This window comes from Carya illinoinensis, chromosome 15, assembly GCF_018687715.1.
Source record: "Carya illinoinensis cultivar Pawnee chromosome 15, C.illinoinensisPawnee_v1, whole genome shotgun sequence".
In the NCBI taxonomy this organism is placed as follows: domain Eukaryota; kingdom Viridiplantae; phylum Streptophyta; class Magnoliopsida; order Fagales; family Juglandaceae; genus Carya; species Carya illinoinensis.
In genome coordinates this window covers 23,558,530-23,578,550 of record NC_056766.1, presented here as the reverse complement: position 1 = coordinate 23,578,550, position 20,021 = coordinate 23,558,530, and the positions used below count along the sequence as shown (strand labels likewise).

The following is a 20,021-nucleotide window of genomic DNA, read 5'->3' as shown; positions in this document are numbered from 1 at the left end:
ATAATATTGCTACTAGTTACTTCCAAAGTCAGAAGAAACTAAGCCCAAAGCAAGCTAGGTGGCAAGACTTCTTAGCAGAATTTGACTTTGTCTTGGAGTACAAACCCGGGAAGGCCAACCTTGTTGCTGATGCACTAAGTAGGAAGGGTGAACTTTCTGCTATCACTCAAGCTCAAGGGGAGCTACTTGATGTGATCCGTGAAGGCATGGAGCATGATCCCTTAGCCAAGAACTTGGTAAATATGGCTAAGGCGGGGAAAACTAAAAGATTCTGGGTAGAGGACGGTCTTCTCTACACCGTCAGGTGGCGAATCTATATTCCAAAGTGGAGAAACCTATGGAGGAACCTTATCAAGGAGTGCCACGATTCCTTGTGGGCTGGACATCCGGGCCAATGACGTACTCGAGTTTTGCTGGAAGATTCCTACTATTGGCCTCAATTGAGAGATGAGGTGGAACTCTACGTGAAGACTTGTCTTGTGTGTCAACAAGATAAAGTGGAGAATCGTAGTCCCGTAGGATTATTAGAACCACTACCCATTCCTTCTCATCCATGGAAAAGTGTGAGCATGGATTTCATAGTGGCTCTACCTAAATCCGAAGGATGCGGTACTATCATTATGGTGGTAGACCGATTCTCCAAGTATGCCACCTTCATAGTGGCCCCTAAAGATTGCTCAGCTGAAGAAACTGCAAAATTATTCTTCAAGCATGTGGTGAAGTATTGGGGCTTACCATAGAACATCATTAGTGATCGGGACCCTCGCTTCACAGGAAAGTTCTGGTCGGGACTATTCAAGCTTATGGGGTCTGCCCTACATTTCTCTACCAGCTTTCATCCACAATCAGATGGGCAAACTAAGAGGGTGAATGCCTTGTTGGAGTTATACTTGAGGCACTTTGTAAGTGCCAACCAATCTGATTAGGCTAAGTTGTTGGATGTCGCTCAATTCTCCTACAATTTACAAAGGAGTAAATCCACAAACAAAAGCCCATTTGAGATTGTAATGGGGCAGCAATCACTTAATCCGCAGTCATTGGAGACAAACTATGCGGGGAAGTGTCCAACAGCCGTCAAGGTTACTAAGTCTTGGAACGAACAATTGGATGTGGCCCGCTTCTACTTAGACAAAGCAACCAAGAAGATGAAGAAGTGGGCTGATCAGAAAAGGAGGCACGCGGAATATCGTATAGGCGACTTGGTGTTAGTAAAGGTCTTGTCGAGCCAACACAAGTTCACAAGAAAGCTACACAAGGGGCTTGTACGATGTTATGAGGGACCATTCCCAATCATCAAGAAAATAGGGAAGGTCTCCTACAAGCTAGACTTACCCTCCAAGTTCAAGCTTCATCCAGTCTTCCATGTTAGCTGTTTGAAGTCTTACCATGATGATGAAGAGGAGCCAACACGAGGAGAGTTTAAGCACGCCCCCTTGGGCATAACTACCACTTTTGACAAGTAAGTAGAAGAAATCTTGGCGGACCTTGTCATCAGGCGAAAGAGTCATAAGCCATGCCAAGAATACTTGATCAAGTGGAAGGGATTGCCCGAAAGTGAGACAACTTGGGAACCAAAGGAGTCATTGTGGCAATTTGAAGATCACATCTGAAGGTTCCATGAAGATACCGCGCCGAGGACATCGCGAAGCTAGGTGGGGGAAAATGTCACCACCTAGATTTTTCTAGAGAATTTCCTAACCTTCTAGAGTCTCCTAGTCTTTTGTAGATTACTCTTGAATCTTGTAGAATTGTGTGGAGTATTCTAGAATGATGTAGAATCCCCTGGGGAATGGCCTTTTAGACAATTCTAGAGTAGTGATATAGAAAATTCTTTACCCTTGGATTGGTGATAAGTGTCACCATCCTAACCATTCTTTGTACCAAGAGTTCCCTATAAATAGAGGGGCTCTCATTTGTGTAAATCACCAAGCAATAATAGAAACAAGTTCTATATAGCTTCTCTCTATCTTCTCTCTCTAGTTTTGTTCTCTATTGTCTTGAGTCATTTAGAAGGTTTACTTAGGAGTTTTGTGGAGAGAAAACCTCCTAAGGCCACACGGGACGTGTGAAGAATTTCTAAGTCCGTGACACTGTGCTGGCCTTACCAGATTTTTCTAAGCCATTTTTTATTGAGTGTGATGCTTCAGGAAGAGGTTTGAGAGCAGTCCTAATGTAGCAGGGCAGACCCATTTCATCTCTTGGCCAGGAGGCCTCTTACCCCTAAAGTGAGATTTCCATCCAACATCACCGGCGTGTTTACAGTATCGCAATCCCTTCCTGGAATTGCATAAAGAAAAAAACCACCTTTATTATGGTTACTTCTTCAATTCGGTTGAGGAACATGGACTTGGAGATGTCATATTAATAACCACCCCTTTCCCATTTTTGCAGATGTCACATTAATAACATTTCATTGAGCCAGGTTGTAAGACATCCATAAATACCTCGAAGCTAACATTTTATTACAACATAATGATAATAGTTGTAAAATCACATAAAATGAAACTTAGGGAAAGATCCCCAATGCCATGTTCCTACACAAACCAAATTCTAAACTATTTGATGAATACTTATTGATTAGGACACGCTCTCTATTGTTAGTTGTGGCATCCCCATCATTGACCTCAGCTGAGACATTTAAACCAAAAAAACAAGATGACCTAAATACTTAGTAAATGGATACATCACGCAGTAAAGAAGGTAAAAATGAGTTTCTTTTTCACAAAGCATTCCCACATTATAAAATGATAGTGACAAGTCACAAAACATTTTTCCTTTGATTACTTAAGTGACCAACACACATTGTGGCAACCTCTAGGTTTTTGTTTCGGCTCCTATGGCCACAGGTCGAACCTTGGGTCAGCATATCTGTCAGACCAAATATGGCTGCCCTTGCCTCTCTAGCTCCGCTACAGTCATTCATCAGTCATAAAAGCCAAGAAAACACTTCAAACCATTTACACATTTGTTCATCCACATTTGTTTCCTTTCCCTCCTTTTCCTTTTTCTGTTCTGATTTCTTTCTTTTTCTTTGCTTTTCATCATGTAATAAGTATTACAATCTGTTTCACATAATATTAGAAAAAAAGGCTACCAAAGAACGCTACATAGCATCGTAATACGTGAACTAGTTTTAGAGAAACATAACATCATAAGAGCATCCACATTGGCCTATGCATATGCATATGCAAAGTCATATTTGCATAATATGAGCCTAAATTCATCTACATTGGATTATGCATCTTCAAATATTTGCATAGCTATGAACAGTACCTTTACATGTTTGAAGATCTACTATTCACTCTCCAAAACATATTTTATTCATTATTTTTCTCTCCTCCCACTCTCTTTCTATATATTTTACTACATATTTTACTCATTCACTTCCCAAAAAACATTTTACTCAAATATTTTATATATTTGAAGATCAAACCCTATTAAAAAAAAAAAAAAAAGCAAAAAAATAGTAAAATGATAATATTTTATTATTATTTTGTCTCAAATTTGCATAAGCCAATATGGAAGTTTTGCTTGTATGGTAAATTGGATCTCCAAAAGATGAGATTTTGCATATGCATATGCATAAACCTGTGGATGCTCTAATACAATATGCTTCCCTTATTGCTAGTAGCATCTACGGGGGACTCAAAACACAATCATTGAGTCCCTCAAGCATTGTTCAATAACTTTTCATTGTGCAGATGAAGATTCTCCTCAATGATACGATCTAGGATACTCTCATGGAAACCACACTTGAACTTCTCAAATATTCTTTTCCACTTCCGTGACCAGGTAGGTAACAAAGTGGGACAGCTCGGTAAATTTAGTAGCATATCATTCATCAACATCACCTGGACTATGTTTGCAAATTGTCCAGCCTTCACCTCCTGAAGATCCCTAGGGAAGAAGCTTTCCCAAAAAATCTTCTTGAAGCGTTCCCACATAATTGTTACTCATTTCCAAGCTCTTTCTGTAGGAGATCCCTCATTGGGGCGCGCCATTAAGCTGCATCATCCTCCAAGTTAAAGGTGGTGAATTCCACATTCTGCTTGTTTGTGCAGTTCACAGCTATGAAGATCTTGTTTGATCTCCATGGGCAATTCTTGATATCCATGACATTTGACTTGCCGTCAAATGTAGGAGATGTTGATGGGTGAATTGCTCGAATATGCACCTGTAGACGAAAATGGAGAGAAAAGTGGGGAGAAAAATATTACTCTCTTTTCTTATTTCCACAGTGTACACACAAGCATATATATATACCCTAAAACCAAGAGACACATATACCCCTATACAAACACATTATAGACAATATATTCTAACACTCCCCCTCAAACTGGGGCATATACATCATATAAACCCAGTTTGAAACAAATAGGTTTTAAACGACTCCAACACAAGGATTTAGTAAACACATCTGCGAGTTGATCTGCGGACTTCACAAAAGGCGTAGCAATGTCACCACTTAGTATCTTATCTCGAATGAAGTGACAATCAATCTCTATATGTTTAGTCCTCTCATGAAATACCGGGTTAGAGGCAATATGCAGTGCAGCTTGATTATCACAAAATAGCTGGAGAGGGATAGGTGCTGGAAACCCAATCTCTTGAAGAAAGTGTTGTAACCATGTCAGCTCACTAGTAGTATGTGCCATTGCCCTGTATTCCGCTTCCGCACTAGAACAAGCTACTACTGTTTGTTTCTTACTCTTCCATGTAACCAAGTTACCTCCTACAAATGTACAATATCCAGTAGTAGATCTTCTATCTGAAGGAGATCCTGCCCAATCAGCATCTGAAAATGCTTCAACTCTAAGATGTCCATTTGGTCGATATAGTATTCCAAGACCAGGTGCTCGCTTGAGATAACGAAGAATATGAACCACAGCATCCCAATGTGAGATCCTAGGCGTTTGTAAAAACTGACTCAGTACACTCACTGCATAAGAGATGTCTGGTCTAGTGATGGTAAGATAGTTCAATTTCCCAACAAGTCTTTGATACATACCTGGATCTCTAAACAGCTCCCCTTCTTCTTTCAAGAATTTACGATTGGGATCCATAGGGGTGTCAATAGGTCGTGCACCCAACATGCCGGTTTCTTCTAACAGATCGAGTACATATTTCCTCTGAGATAGGTTGATGCCCTCTTTAGATCTACTGACTTCAATTCCAAGGAAATACCTAAGCTTGCCCAAGTCTTTCGTCTGAAACTGATCATGTAAAAATTGCTTTAGTCTAATAATTCCAGCAGAGTCACTCCCAGTAATTACAATATCATCCACGTATACAACCAACAAAATGTGACCTGCATCACTATGTAAGTGAAATACCGAGTGGTCTGTTTGGCATCTGTGAAGACCAAAGTTCAATACAGCATCAGAGAACCTTCCAAACCATGCTCGAGGAGATTGTTTCAAGCCGTATAATGCCTTTTTCAACCTGCATACAGTACCTCGATACTCCCCCTGAGCAACAAACCCAGGTGGTTGCTCCATATAAACTTCCTCATGCAAGTCGCCATGGAGGAATGCATTTTTTACATCCAGCTGAAATAAGGGCCAGTCTAAATTAGCAGCAAGAGAGATTAGCACTCGGACAGAAGAGATTTTGGCAACTGGAGAGAATGTCTCTTCGTAGTCGATGCCATAGGTTTGAGTATAGCCCTTTGCAACCAGGCGGGCTTTCAGACGTTCCACAGAACCATTAGGATGAAATTTGATAGTGTATACCCATTTACAGCCAACAGGTTGTTTACTAGGTGGTAGTGGAACAAGATCCCATGTGTCATTATGATGAAGAGCATCCATTTCACTTTCCATAGCTGTCCTCCATCCCGGATCAGATAATGCATCCTGAAGTGTCTTAGGAATAGAGAGTTTTGAACATGAAAATGAAGGAGATAAGGCATGATATGAGACAAATTGACTAATAGGATGTTGAGTAACACAAGAACGACTACCTTTGCGAAGAGCAATAGGTAGAGAGTCTGAAGTACTGGGTAACTCAAGATCTGAAGATGGAGGCACGACTGGTTGGGGCAACTCAAGATCTGAAGATGGAGGCACGATTGGTTGAGGCAACTCAAGATCTGAAGATGGAGGCACGACTGGTTGAGGCATGGGAGCCGGCGGCCGCGAGCGACGTGAGTAAACCTGCGGTTGTGAGGGAGATTGTGAGGGAGATAATGTAAGGGTAGGTAATGGTAGAGGGTCACACTCAACACTTGAAGATGTATTTGAAAAAAAAGGTATGGACTCAAAGAAGGTAACATCAGCACTTGTGAAATAGCGTCTAAGAGTAGGACTATAACAGCGATATCCTTTTTGAGTCCGAGAATAACCAACAAAGAGACACTTGGTAGAACGGGGGTCAAGTTTATCAAAGCCTGGACCAAGGTTATGAACAAAGCAAACACATCCAAAGATTTTTGGTGGAAGAGAAAAAGGTGAAGATGACGGAAACAAGACGGAGAAGGGAGATGAACCATTAAGAACAGATGAAGGCATACGATTAATAAGATGACAAGCAGTAAGAACACCATCACTCCAAAACCGTTTAGGAACATGCATATGTAGCAATAGTGCTCGGGTTACATCTAACAAATGTTATTTTTGCGTTCTGCCACCCCATTCTGTTGGGGTGTATATGAACATGATGTTTGATGAACAATTCCTTTGTCACTTAGGTAAGTAGCAAAGGCACCAGATAGATATTCCCTACCATTATCAGAACGCAAAATCTGAACTTTTTTATTAAACTGAGTTTTAATTTGTTTCCAGAACATTTGAAATATGGAAAGAAGTTCAGATCTGGCCTTTATCAAAAACAACCATGTCACACGAGAGTAGTCATCAACAAATGTAACAAAATATTGAAACTTGTTTGATTCAATGTTGATTGGTCCCCATATATCAGAGTGAACCAATTCAAAAGGACTCGATGCACGTTTATCAATACGAGGAACAAAAGACACACAATGGTGTTTACTAAGTTGACACGCTTCACAAGAAAAGGGAGACACACTCCCCAAGTTCTTAATTTGACACTTCAAAAGAGAAAGTGAGGGATGACCCAGGCGACAGTGCCATTCAAAAGCAGATGATGAGGGGGTTGTAAGAGCTCGAGTGGGTGACTGTTGAACATCAAGATAATACAGACCACCAGCTTCATGCCCCGTACCAATCTTGTTCCCCGTCTTGAGATCCTAAAAAACATATGAAGAGGGATAAAAAGTTACTGAACATTGTAAACTTTGAGTAATCCTACTAATAGACAACAAACTAAAAGGAAAACTCGGAGCATGTAGGACAGATGACAAGGATATGGAATCAGTGAGTTTAGTGGATCCAATGCCTGTAACTTTAGCAAGAGAACCATTAGCAAGAGTGACACTTTTTACAGATGGTATAGTATTTAACTTAGACAGGACAGAAGACAAACCGGTTAAATGTTCGTTAGCTCCTGAATTAATGATCCATGGACCTTGAGTGGGTGAGACAAGACATGCAGATGCTATACCTGAGTGGGTAAGAGTAGCTGTGGAAGATGAAGCCCCTGTGTGACCCAAAAACCGCTCATACTCATCCTTTGATATACTAATCATCTCTGAAGATCTGTTGGAGCTCGTTGACTGTGGATCATCTTGAACAGTGGCTTGATTAGCAGACCCAGATGGTCTACCATGTAGATTCCGACTAGCAGACCCAGATGGTCTACCATGTAGATCCCAACAATAATCCACTGAGTGGTTAGTGCGACCACAATGGGTGCACTTACGAAATTCACGACCCCGAGTGCGATTATCTCTTCCCCCACGTGCACCCCCACGTGCACCTCTTCCACTCTGACCTCCACGTCCAGCAGGAGCAACATAGGAAGCAGTTAAAGCAGATCTCTCGTTACTCTGATCAGAAGATAATGTAGCTCGTTGAAGTCGAGAGAATACATCAGGAAATGACGGAAGCTGTGGACTTGCCAAAATCTGAGAACGCACTGACTCATATTCCGGTTTTAAGCCAACAAGGAAGCGAATAATATTAAAATCTTCTCGTTGTTTTAGCATACTTGGAACATCAGAAGTGACGGGTTGATACACTTTGAGTTCTTCACATATGCCCATCACTTGAGAATAATATTCTTCCAGGCCCAAAGCATTCTGTTCCAACACGAAGAATTGTTTACACAACTCATAAATACGAGTAATGTTTCCAGCACCTGAATACATCTGTTTAAGATGCCCCCACACCTCTTGAGCAGTGTCAAAATGTATTAAACTCGAGCAGATACTAGGTTCAATACTAGTCAACATCAGAGATAATATTTGAGCATCTTCCTGCTCCCATTGAGCAAATGTAGGACTAGTCGAAGCAGGAATAGGATCAATCAGATGAGTACGGCGAAGACCCTTGCCTTTCAAAAACATTTCAACGGATCTTGACCACAACATGTAATTCTTTCCATTTAACTTCACTGAAGTCATAGGCATACTTATATTTGGTGCAAGTGACATCGACTCAAATTTATTTGCCATGGGAAATATACCAATATATCACAACAGTCCACTTAGAAACAAGGATTTCACATAAAAATCATGAAACGTGGACCAAAACTGGAAAAAACAATATGGAAACGTAGAAATCCAGATTAAAAACCCAAATCCCGAGCCTGTATTGAGTGAAATAAGTCTGAACGGGTCAAAAAAGCGTTGTACCGGTTCGGAACCGGACTGTATCGGCCAGAAAGTCGCCGGAATCGGACTGTATCGGCCGAAATCGGCTCTTTTTCGGCCGGTATCGGCCTGTTTCGGCTCTGTTTCGGCCGGTATCGGCCTGTTGCGGATCGGATCCGGTTCGAGGCCGATATGCGCTGTCTCGGGTCCGGGTCGGACTCGGGTCAATTCCGGGTCGTTTTCGGATCGGGTCCGGGTCTGGCTTGTTTGGGCTGCGCCGGATAATCCTATCCTAACCGAGGATAGGTTTATGCTATCCGCGTTACCAAACGCGTTTTATTCCAACCTGGAATAAAACCCTATACAGGTTCAGGGTTATTCCTACTCCAGAACAGGGATACGAGTTTACCTGCAATCAAACGGAGCTGGATCTCGGCGACGGTGACCTCTTCCGGCGGCTGGAGACGACGGCAACCACCTCAGTACCCACAGAAGCTGCCAGCGAGTTCAACCCTAGTGTCCGGTACCCGAGATGAGGCCGGAAACTGGCCGGAAAATACTTCAACCACCACACGGCGCCGGCAAGCACAAAAAACCCACGGAAAGCTCACGGAAACACTCCGGCGAGCACAAACACCACACGAGCTACACTTGAAAAATATTCTCAACCCATACAGAGCTCGGATTCGTGAGAATCGGCTCTGATACCATGTAGACGAAAATGGAGAGAAAAGTGGGGAGAAAAATATTACTCTCTTTTCTTATTTCCACAGTGTACACACAAGCATATATATATACCCTAAAACCAAGAGACACATATACCCCTATACAAACACATTATAGACAATATATTCTAACAGCACCAAACTTGAGGAACCCTTGCTCCCATGACTTGGCTGTTGGCAAATGCTTCGATGAGATGTGGAGTGGCAGCAGCAAGTGAATTGAAATTATCTGGAACATACTGGTTCTCATATTCAATGCCATCTTGAAATTAGTTTAAACACACATCGTGGTTAAAGCAAACAAACAAATAAACTACTGGACTCTTGAACGCTCCAAGACACATTCTAGGTAGCCTAGTCCTAATGTCTTTTCTCTTAACTCAGAAGTCAGTCTAAAGAATCTCTTAACCTGGCTCTGATGCCAAACTTGTAACACCCCTTTGTTGTAGGGTAAGGAATGCTGCTATAACTTATCTTTTACAACAAGATAGAAGATCCAACGTAAAAGATTACCATAAATGGAAAATACAATATAATAATTGCTTAATATTGGAAGGAAAATAACATCATATTATGATGCTTGTGGTGCACTTGTACTTTGCTTGAGTAACTGGGCTTCTGGTCTCAGTGGTACCCCTTTAAGGCTCACATTCTTTAAAGAATTTCAAGAAAGTCATATGATATGATGCTTTTAGTCCATAGAAGTAGTGCTGTAAAATGATTTTCTTGAGCTTTTGTCGTTATATCATAACTAAGGTTTCCATGCCAGTGTTTTTTTTTTTTTTGTTGGATTAGTCCACAAACATACTATAGTTAATTTTGAGCATCATTAAATGGGGCATATTGGAACTCAACCCTTTGTACTACTCTGTTTATAACTATTTGTAAAATCAAAGGCAGTAATGCAAAATTTGAAATTCAAATAAGATGGAAAATACAGAATTAAAAAAAGTATATTACTGAATTGGCATTGTCACATTGACCAATGGTAAAATGGGTTGTAAAATAGTTATGACCGTAACATTAATATCTTCTTCTAGTAATGGCTATGAATGCGCTTCATTTTGTCCCTGTTTCTGATCTTCCAGAATGTTGCATCAGATCCTTTAGCAAATGCTGACAAAGAAAATACAGACATATTGATGTATTGTACTGGAGGTATCCGTTGTGATGTATATTCTACAATTCTGAGGTAACTGGCTTCTCTCTCTTCTCCTGTCCTAAAATTGGCCCTAGAAGTTCTATGATCAAGCTCTCTCTTCTGTATTTCCATTCTTTCTGAAAGGATGGATATATTGATGCATTGTACTGCTCCGTGTTACACTGCTCGCTCATAACACTTAGTTGCTTGTGCACATAATTGGAAATAGTCAAATGACTTGATGCATTGAGCAATTTCACCCTGGGGTAAAAGTTATCAATCCTTTTAAGAAGTTTGAGTCATGCAATTGTTATAAGGCAGATGAAGTCATGGTTAGAACCATCAAGCACCACGTAGATTGTCAGATCGGATATGGGTATTGGCCTGTGATAGCCCAATTATACTAAGACTAAATCATACCTGCAAATAACCCAACCATAAAGTGCATTGCATGGACACATTTTGCTTCCTATTGAAAAAGTTTTGTATGTTGATATTAGTTGTGATTTACTTCAACCTGTTTTTATTTTCCTGTGCTAGATTTGAAGTTGTTCTTCATATATTGATCTACTTTGACAACCTAGAGGACCATTATGAATGGTTGTGGTCTGTCTGCTTCCTTTTTTTTATTTGTGCTTGTCCCATTATGAAGCACAAATCACTCTGCATTGCATGTCTGTGTGAAGTTTGGGCCTCTCTTCATCAGAGTGGCTGAGATATGGGATTAGTATGAAAACGTAATCAAAGAGAGATAATAAAATAATGTTGGGGGCAGGACGGTAACTTGTTACTGTTGCAAGATTATTCGATTCTGCCTCTTTTCCCCCAAATTTTAGAGTTTTATGTTTTTCAAATTTTGTATGCTAGACAAAGGGGCTTCCAAAATGTGTACTCCTTGAAGGGTGGTGTTTCTCATTATTTAAAGAATGAAGGTCCTGCAAAATGGATTGGGAATTTGTTTGTGTTTGATTCCCGTCTTTCTCTTGCGCCTTCTGCCTTGAAGCCTGAAGCCATTGTTAAAGCAGCCAGGAATGAAGAAGTTTCTGGTAGTAATACATTTGCCAGATGCTACATATGTGGTTCTCAGGTTGTTGAGCTAAGGCATCGTAACTGTGCAAATCTTGACTGCAACCTGCTTTTTCTGTAAGCATCCTTCTCTTCGTCCTCTCTAACCCCAAATTTACAATCTCCAATGAACCCTTTCACATTATATGCATGTGAACTCAGTGTTTTCACCTTTACCAATGATCCTGGCTGTTTTGATTTTCAAAGCATGTGTTTTGCATCTCAAGTAAGTTAACTTGTGACATGGAAAGTCTTTTAGAGTGACCATAGTGAATGATTCTTAAAAGACTTAGTCCTAATGGATTTAGTTTTTGACTGATGTCTATTTGATGATTTGAAGATAAATTTCAAGATCTTGAAAATCCTAAACCATATGTAGAGTCTTTGTGCATTTCATCTGTACCATTGTTGGCATGCAAGAACTTGGGGGAATTTTATATTCTGTCTGACGGAAAAAGCATTTTTGTTGGTAGGTATAATTTCTTCTTCCATCTCTAGTTATTAAACATGTTTATGTTTTACTTTAAAAAATACATTTGCTGCTTCATTGCTTGAAAGTGAAAATTGAAGAACTCTGTTCTCAGTGTAGAAAACAAAGTAATGAAGGATCCAAGTAGAAATATTTTGTATAGACATGGGGGTAAGAACCACATAAGGTCATTATTGAATGGTCTTGATGTGGGGGAGTGGTGGTGTACAAGGCGGTGTTTGAGAGACCAGCCTGTTTTCTGGTTACCTAGAACCCTTCAAGTGAGCGCAGAGTCATTTGGGCGAACAATGTGAGGGAAGCTAGCAGTGGGTTTGAGTCTGCCAGGGCTGCTGGTTACCTGTAGACATGGTGCCTTTGAACTGTGTCTTGTGCCCGTGAACAAGAGATCTGTGTTGAAATGACTTGGGATGCAACTGCCAATGTTGTTCTTGATTATGTAGCTCGCCCTACTGGTGCTGAGCCAAAGACTGACTCTGTCTCAGCCCCTTCAATCTCCACCTGTTCACGTTACCGATAAAAAAGAATCTCCATTTGTTTGCAGTAGTGCGTTTGAGGAAATTTTGGCACCATCAACAGCTCTCCCGATGGGCAGTGTTTTGTGGTTGGGTCCTCTAGAACTTTTTTCATGTCGTCAGGTTGAGGACGAACAGAAGCCATAAGGCGATGGCCAAAGATGTATAAGGATATGCAATTGGTGATGAGGGAAAGGGATTGTGCATGAATTGGAGTTGAAGGGAGGGAGGAGGCTGGTGTTGATCCAGTACCTCTTTGTTCCTTGCCATTGTGTTTCAAGATGTGGGGGCTTCAGAATGGATGCTTCAGAAAGTGAAAGATATTCAAGGTTGTGTGGGAATCTCTTGAGAAGACTTTGAAGAACAATTTCGGGCATTAGTCATTGCTATTGGTCGGGGCGTTCTCTCTCTTCTAAGTCAGCCACAAAAAGAGATAGATAGTTAAAGAGACTCACTATGTCAAGGAGGGAAGTGCAAGTCTAGAAAGGTCCAAAGGTATAGGGCAACAAACTTGATTTTATGAATTCTAAGTTTATTTCATGGGGGCTGAATGACTTCAATAAGCACTTCCATATCAAGAATTTGCTTTGCTTTTGGAAGGTGGATATTGTATGCTTGCAGGAAAGAAGTTTGAAATTAGTTGATGGAAGCGTTACTAGTAGTGGGATTGTCCATATGTGGGATGGGCTTTCCTTGCTTCTAAAGGGGGCCTCGAGTGGAGTCCTTGTGATGTGGGACAGGAGGGTTGTGAAGAGTATTGGTGATTACTTGGCATCCTGCGCTTTCAAGTTTATGGAGGATGAATTTGTGAGGGCTTTTGCATGTATTTATGGACCAAATATGGATAGCAGCAAGAGAATTTTGTGGGATGAGATTGTTGGTTTGTTCAGCTGGTGGATATGCCTTGGTGTATTGGTGGGGATTTCAAAGTCACTTGGTTTCCTAGTGATAAATTGGGGGAGGCTGGTCTTAGTCAAGCCATGACAAAAATTTTCTGAGTTTATCTTTGAGTTGGAACTCTTGGATTTGCCCCTTGCGGGGGGTCCATTCACGTGATTCATTACTTGGATTTGGTCTAGATTAGATAGATTCCTGGTTTCTACTTCCTAGAAAGCTCATTTCTTGGCGGCGTGCCAGAAGAGATTCCTGCGGGTTTGCTTGGACCATTTTCCTGTCTTGTTGGATTGTGGTAGCATTCACATGGGCCGTAGATAGAATATGTGGTTAAAAGTTGATGGTTTTGTGGACAATTTGAGATGATGGTTTCAAGGCACTCAGTGTTTCATTTTGGCAGACAAACTGCAAGTTTTGAGAATGACCTGAAGACATAATTTGCAAGTTTTTGAGAATGTTTATAGTCAGAAAAGTCTCCATGAGGAGTTGTAGGGCTTGGAGGGTTGGGAGAGTGGTGCATTGACAGATGGGGTGACTTAGAGGAAAAGTCAAATACCTTGATGGCGGAGATCTTGTGAAGTCAAAAATCTCATGCTCTTTGGTTGAAAGGAGGGAATCAATCGAACAAGTTCTTCTATTGGGTGGCCAATTCAAATTGGTGGAACATAGCCATTGAGGTGCTTCATATTGATGATGTAGTTCTTTCGGAGCCCTCTAAGATCAAGGATTGTGTTGTTCTCTAGTATGAAAATTTTCTTTCAAAGCAGTTTGCTTGGATGCCTAAACTTGAGGGTTTAGCCTTTGAATCTATTGATAGTTTGATTGCTAATTGGCTGGAAAGACCATTTGAGGATTAGGCTGTACAAGTGATAAGAGGAATGGCTAAAGATAGAAGCCTTAACGGGACCACCATTTCACTTAGGGGTGAGAATCGACCGGTCTATACCAGAAAAACTGACCGGACCAGCCATTTCGGTCCGGACCAAGGCTAGGTCTGGTTGGTCTCGGTCCCAATTCTAGTGGAACAAATAATTTCGGTTCGAAAAACCTCGGATCGGACTGGACCGGACCAAATGAATAATAATGTATATTATTATTTATATAATAATTGTATATAATTAATTATAATTTTTATCTAACCTAATCCTATCACTAACTCACCATTAAGTAATTATTAACTAATACTAATATTTATAATTTTATACTAATACTATTTTTTATGCTAAGTCTAATATGGTATCAAAAAAATAAAAAATACTAATAGTCTAATATAGACTATAGTTATACTTATACTAATATGGTTATACTAAATCACTATAATTGTATAACTAATACTAATATATAGTTATACTAATAGTCTACTATTAATACTATTATAAGTTATACTAATCACTATAATTAATACTAATATATAGCTATTAAGTATACTTATACAGTTGTACAAATACTATTAGTCTATTATATAGTCTAAGACTCTAAATTCTAATATAGGCTATATACCTATAATTAATACTAATAATGTAGAATAGTTATACTAACTGACTATTCAACATAACTAATATTACTAGTATAATATAACTATACTAAATTACTAATAGTCTAATACTAATACTATTATATAGTTATACTAATAATAAATTCATAATAACTAAATCATTATAAGTCTATAACTATATATATTTAGTATCAATGTATTATTATATTCTTTAATATATAACTATTAACTATAATATATAGTACTAGTATATATTAATATATTAACATATTATAGAGTTATAGTATAAATTATAATATATCATATATGTATAAATTTATAATAGTATTAATATAGTTAACTTAATATGTAATATGTTAGTATTAAATCACTATAACTACATAGAGTATTAGTAATGAAAGTATTACTATTATTTAATATAGTATTACATAGAGTATTAGTAAATGTGTGGGGTTTGAAGCGATATAGTAATACTAGTATATTACATTTAGTTATTAGTTATAGTATTAGTACTAGTGTATTATTAGTTTACTATAAGTTAATAACTACTACTAATTTACTATATACTAATAGACTAATAGTATTAGTGAATAACTAATATATATATTAATATATATAATAGTATACTATATGTATATATATTAAATTATTAAACAAAATGCCCTTGGATATTTTATTTAAAAAAAAACAGGAGAGAAAAAAAAGGAAAGAAAGAAAGCTGGTTTAGGGTGGACCAAACAGACCGACAGGACCGGATAGGCCCGGTCCAGGGTGGGAAAACCCTGGACCGAATAGGTCAAGTCTGGTCCGGTCTGCAAAACTTCCCAAGACCAGACCGGACCGAACTCCCCTTAATTTTCACTTCTTCCAAAAGAGGGAGGGAAAGAGAAAAAGGAAGGGGGGGGGGGGGGGGTGAAGCTTGAGACAATTAGCTAATTAGATTGTTAATGATGTATACAACATATACAAAGTTATTGCCAATCGCATGAGCACAGTTATGTAGAAGATTATGTTGAAGCATCAAAATGCCTTCATCAAAGGGAAACAAATTCAAGACTCGGTGCTAATCTCCAATGAATGTTTAAGAGTAAAATCAATGCGGGTGTGGTGGGTATTTTATGAAAATTGGATATGGAGAAGGCTTACAATCATGTGAATTGGGAATTTCTATTTTATTTGCTTGGGAGGTGTCATATCAGGTTGAGGTGGTGTAATTGGATTAATCATCTTGTATCCACAGCTCGCTTCTTGGTCTTGGTGAATAGCACCTCAGCTGGTTTCTTTAATAGTTCTCGTGGATTGAGACAAGGGGACCTGCTGTCTCTTTTCCTTTTTGTTATCATTATGGATGGCTCTTAGTTGGATGTTGAAGGTTGCCACTGGTGGTGGATTTATCTCATGCTTTTTGGCTGGGTGCAATAACCATCAGAAAGGGGGCCCTTTGTAGAGTGCTGTTATTGATTCCAAGTGAGAGTACTGGGGGGGGGGGGGGGGGGGTGTTGCTGTTCTAATGAAGTGAGAGGTGCATATGGTTTTAGTTGTGGAAAAATATTAGGAATGGTTGGGGGGTTCTGCTGGTCACTTTAGATTTGGGGTTGGCGAGAAATCCAAGGTCAGATTTTGTAATGACACTTGCTGCGATGATATGGCCATCAAGTATCCATTTCCTACCAGGTTACCCTTTCCGGATTGCTCATAATCAGGAGGCTTTGGTGGTTTTTGGATAGGTCTGGTGGCTCTTTACAGTGGAATATTCATTCATTTTCTTAGAGCTGCCCAGGATTGGGAAATTGGTGCAATTTCTGATCTTTTCAGCCGTACGCTTCGAGAATTGGTAGTGCTGAGGTGGACAGGATGCTCTGGACTTATTCTGAAAATAAGTTCACTATTCAATCTGGGTATATGGTTGTGTCTTGTCAGAATCATAATCATTTTCCTTGGTAGTGCATATGGAGTAAAGTGCATCCTAAGGTTGCTTTTTTCAGTTAAACCGCTTCCCTTGGAAAAATCTTAACCATGCACAACTTGAAGAAGCTGTGGGTTTATTCTTATGGATTGGTGCCATGTGTAAAAGAAGTGGTGAATTCCGTGGATCATTTGTTAGATCATTGTGAAGTGACAAAGGTGTTATGGGTTAGGAATTTTAGCAGGACTGGAATTGCATGGGTGATGTCTAGAGGGTGGTGGGTCTTCTTGTGTGTTGGAGAGGCCATAAGGGTAACACACAAATTACTGCCGTTTGGAGAATCCCTGTCTTGTGGTGCATTTGGCTCAGAAGGAACAGTCGAAGCTTTAAAGATCGGTCACACTCTTTGGATGAGCTTAGATGTTTCTTTTTCCATTCTGTATTTCTATGGATTTCTGCTGTTGTATTCAATGAGTTTAATTTTCATGGTTTTCTTAGATTCATTTCTGACTCCTAACATGTGAATTTCATATACTTTCTATGTATATAGGCTACACCTCGATTCAATAACACTTCATTTTACTTGTGAAAAAATATCATTCTATCTCTATCAACTTTTTGCCACTTTTTTTTTGGCGTTCTTCAAAACTATCATGTCTTAAATCATCCATTTGACCGTTTCGGATGATGGCTCTTTTGTACACTTCATTCCAATGCTCATCTTGATCTCTTCCATTGTTTTACCTAATGTTTCTGCCTTCCACACAATGCTAATATTTTTACTAGGATATTGGACATCATATATTCCACCCTTCAATATTTGTGCCCTGAATTACCAAAATTGACACAAAGAACCTTCAAAATATGAAAAACTTTCCTTGGGAGGTTTAGGAATTGCCTCGAATGAATTCCTGGAGTGATGAATGTATGGACATAAATTTCAGTAAATAAGATTCAACCCATTTCCTTTGCAATTGTCATCTTCTTTTACAATCTTGCTTCGTAATTTACCGAGGTCCATAACAGTCTATTTCTACCTTTAAGATGTATGAAAACATATGAAAATAGGTGGCATGACGCAATCTTCAGAGTCATATCTCAAGAGTATGTATGATACAACTTTTAAGTAGTTTGAGGGTGAAATGTCAATTTTAATAGCTTGTGATGCAAAGTTCAACTTTTCTCATATAGTTTCAGAGTATTGTTTGTGATAACCCGCATGAATCTACCTGTCTCTTTCCAGATGCTGTACAGATTGTATGAAGGACCTAAGAGGATGTTGCTGTGTAAGTTGCATTACTGCCCCTCGACTTCGACCTGTTTTGCCTGGGCATCAAAGATACAGAAAATGGCATGTGTATCGTGATTTGAAATGCAAAGTAATTTGACAGCTTGATCAAGATGCTTATGCTGGGGATGTTTATTGTATGAGCCGGAGTTGCCACAGTTTATTGAAATTTCTTGTTCGTGCAAGTGGTCTTGGATAATCTTAGCAGTCTTCATCCATGGTGCAGATGTATAGATAAATGCTAATATTTACTGCACATAAGCTTTAAAAGAATGTGAGGCACGTTTGTTAGCTTAAAAAGAAAATACACAGCAACGAAAGGAAAAGAAATTATAAACATGTCCTAAAGTTATTGGAAAAATGTCAGAGAAAGAGGGGTTACACATTTGTTGTGGCGCTATTGAGTAGTTTCCGCGTTGAGGGCTATATTGAATAGACGACCTTTAAATCTCGGTTCGTTATTGGGAGTAAAACCTATTACTTGCCCAGCCTAAAATAGTCAGTCCTTATATCGGTCCGAGACTTGAATCCATATATCTGAACGCATCCACCCGGTTGTCCACTTGGATAGCAAGGGGTAGTAGGGCTGTAAATGAGTTTGTCGGTTCGATAGTCCGTTTGTTACTCGGTTTAATTTGAATCGAACTCTTTGTGGTTTTCTTCTTTTCACTTCCATTGATGCTGCAAGTCAAAAAAGCCACACAAAATCACAAACAATAGGCAGCATAAAAACAAAACAGACAGCGCAGATAATTGAAACAGACACTGGGAAAAATTGTAACAGATAGCAGCAAGTTCTTTTCTCTCTCGGTTCTTCAAGTTTTCAACTCTTTTTCCTTGATTTCTTAATGAATTATAGCTATAAAACATCCAGAAATGATTGCTCATGGATGCAGCAACACCAAGTATTTGGGAGTGTTGGAGTACTATCATTACTTCAAATCTAAGAAAGCAATTATAGTCAAGCATATCTTTAAAAGAGAAAAGAACAAAATCAAGTACTGCCTGAACTGTTCACAAACAAAAAAATTAGATTGATGATGGTCAACTAAAGGCAGACAAGTAAGAAATTATCCAGCACTAAAGGGAATAGCTTATGGCAACAGTTGGATATATGAAAGTTGGGGAAATGATTTACATAATACTTTTTACAACCTTTGAGATAACTATGTTTTAAATAAGAGGCATTTTTGTAAAGTAACTTATAAACCGATAGGTGTATATGCCAAACTTGTATAATCTATTAACATGATGTTAATAGTATCTTAACATGATGTTAACATTCCATCCTATAATAGTATGAGAATTGGAGTATCAAATCATGGTAGGACCCTATGAAGAGAAGGGCCAACCTAGTCCACCCATGAACTCATGCATGCCATGGGTCAACTTGGCTCATGCCAACTATGTTATTGTTTATTGTTTATTTTAATTTAATTATTTATTTTCCAAGGGACCTATTGGGGATTTTCAAGTTGTAATCCTTATAAATAGTATCCTAAGTCTTTGCATTTACATCTTTTTGGTAAATTCCCTAAAGGAGGATTATTTTGTTTAGAAGATCAACAATCGATGCTAGGCACTTGGCTTTTTGGGAGCAATTTGTGAATCCCAAAAAGAGGATTACACCTTGCAATTCGTGAATACGTGTGATTCATTTATCTTGCTCTTGCAACTTGGTGCAATTCGTGAATCTAAGTTATTGTTATCCTTATTTTTATCAAGTTATCAATTCATGAGATTTATTTCAACTATTGTGCAATCCTTGAATCATTAGTTGATTTGTTACCTTTTGTTCATTCAAGTTCTTAAGTATTTTACTTTGTTCTTGAGT

The 20,021-nt window shown here is 39.0% G+C and overlaps 1 protein-coding gene across 3 annotated transcripts in view; it reads left to right on the top strand.

The window, feature by feature from the left end:
- The window catches only part of LOC122296078 (rhodanese-like domain-containing protein 8, chloroplastic), a 60,870-nt gene extending 42,283 nt beyond the window's left edge, over positions 1-18,587 (top strand). Inside the window, exons 6-8 of one of the 3 annotated variants that reach the window (XM_043105486.1) lie at positions 10,485-10,588; positions 11,405-11,680; positions 18,143-18,587. In XM_043105486.1, the coding sequence (XP_042961420.1) occupies positions 10,485-10,588; positions 11,405-11,680; positions 18,143-18,287 (525 nt within the window). In that variant the 3' untranslated portion in view covers positions 18,288-18,587. The remainder of the gene's footprint in view (positions 1-10,484; positions 10,589-11,404; positions 11,681-18,142) is intronic. The other 2 variants (XM_043105489.1, XM_043105488.1) reach the window with 2 other exon arrangements.
- The last annotated feature ends 1,434 nt before the right edge of the window (positions 18,588-20,021 follow it).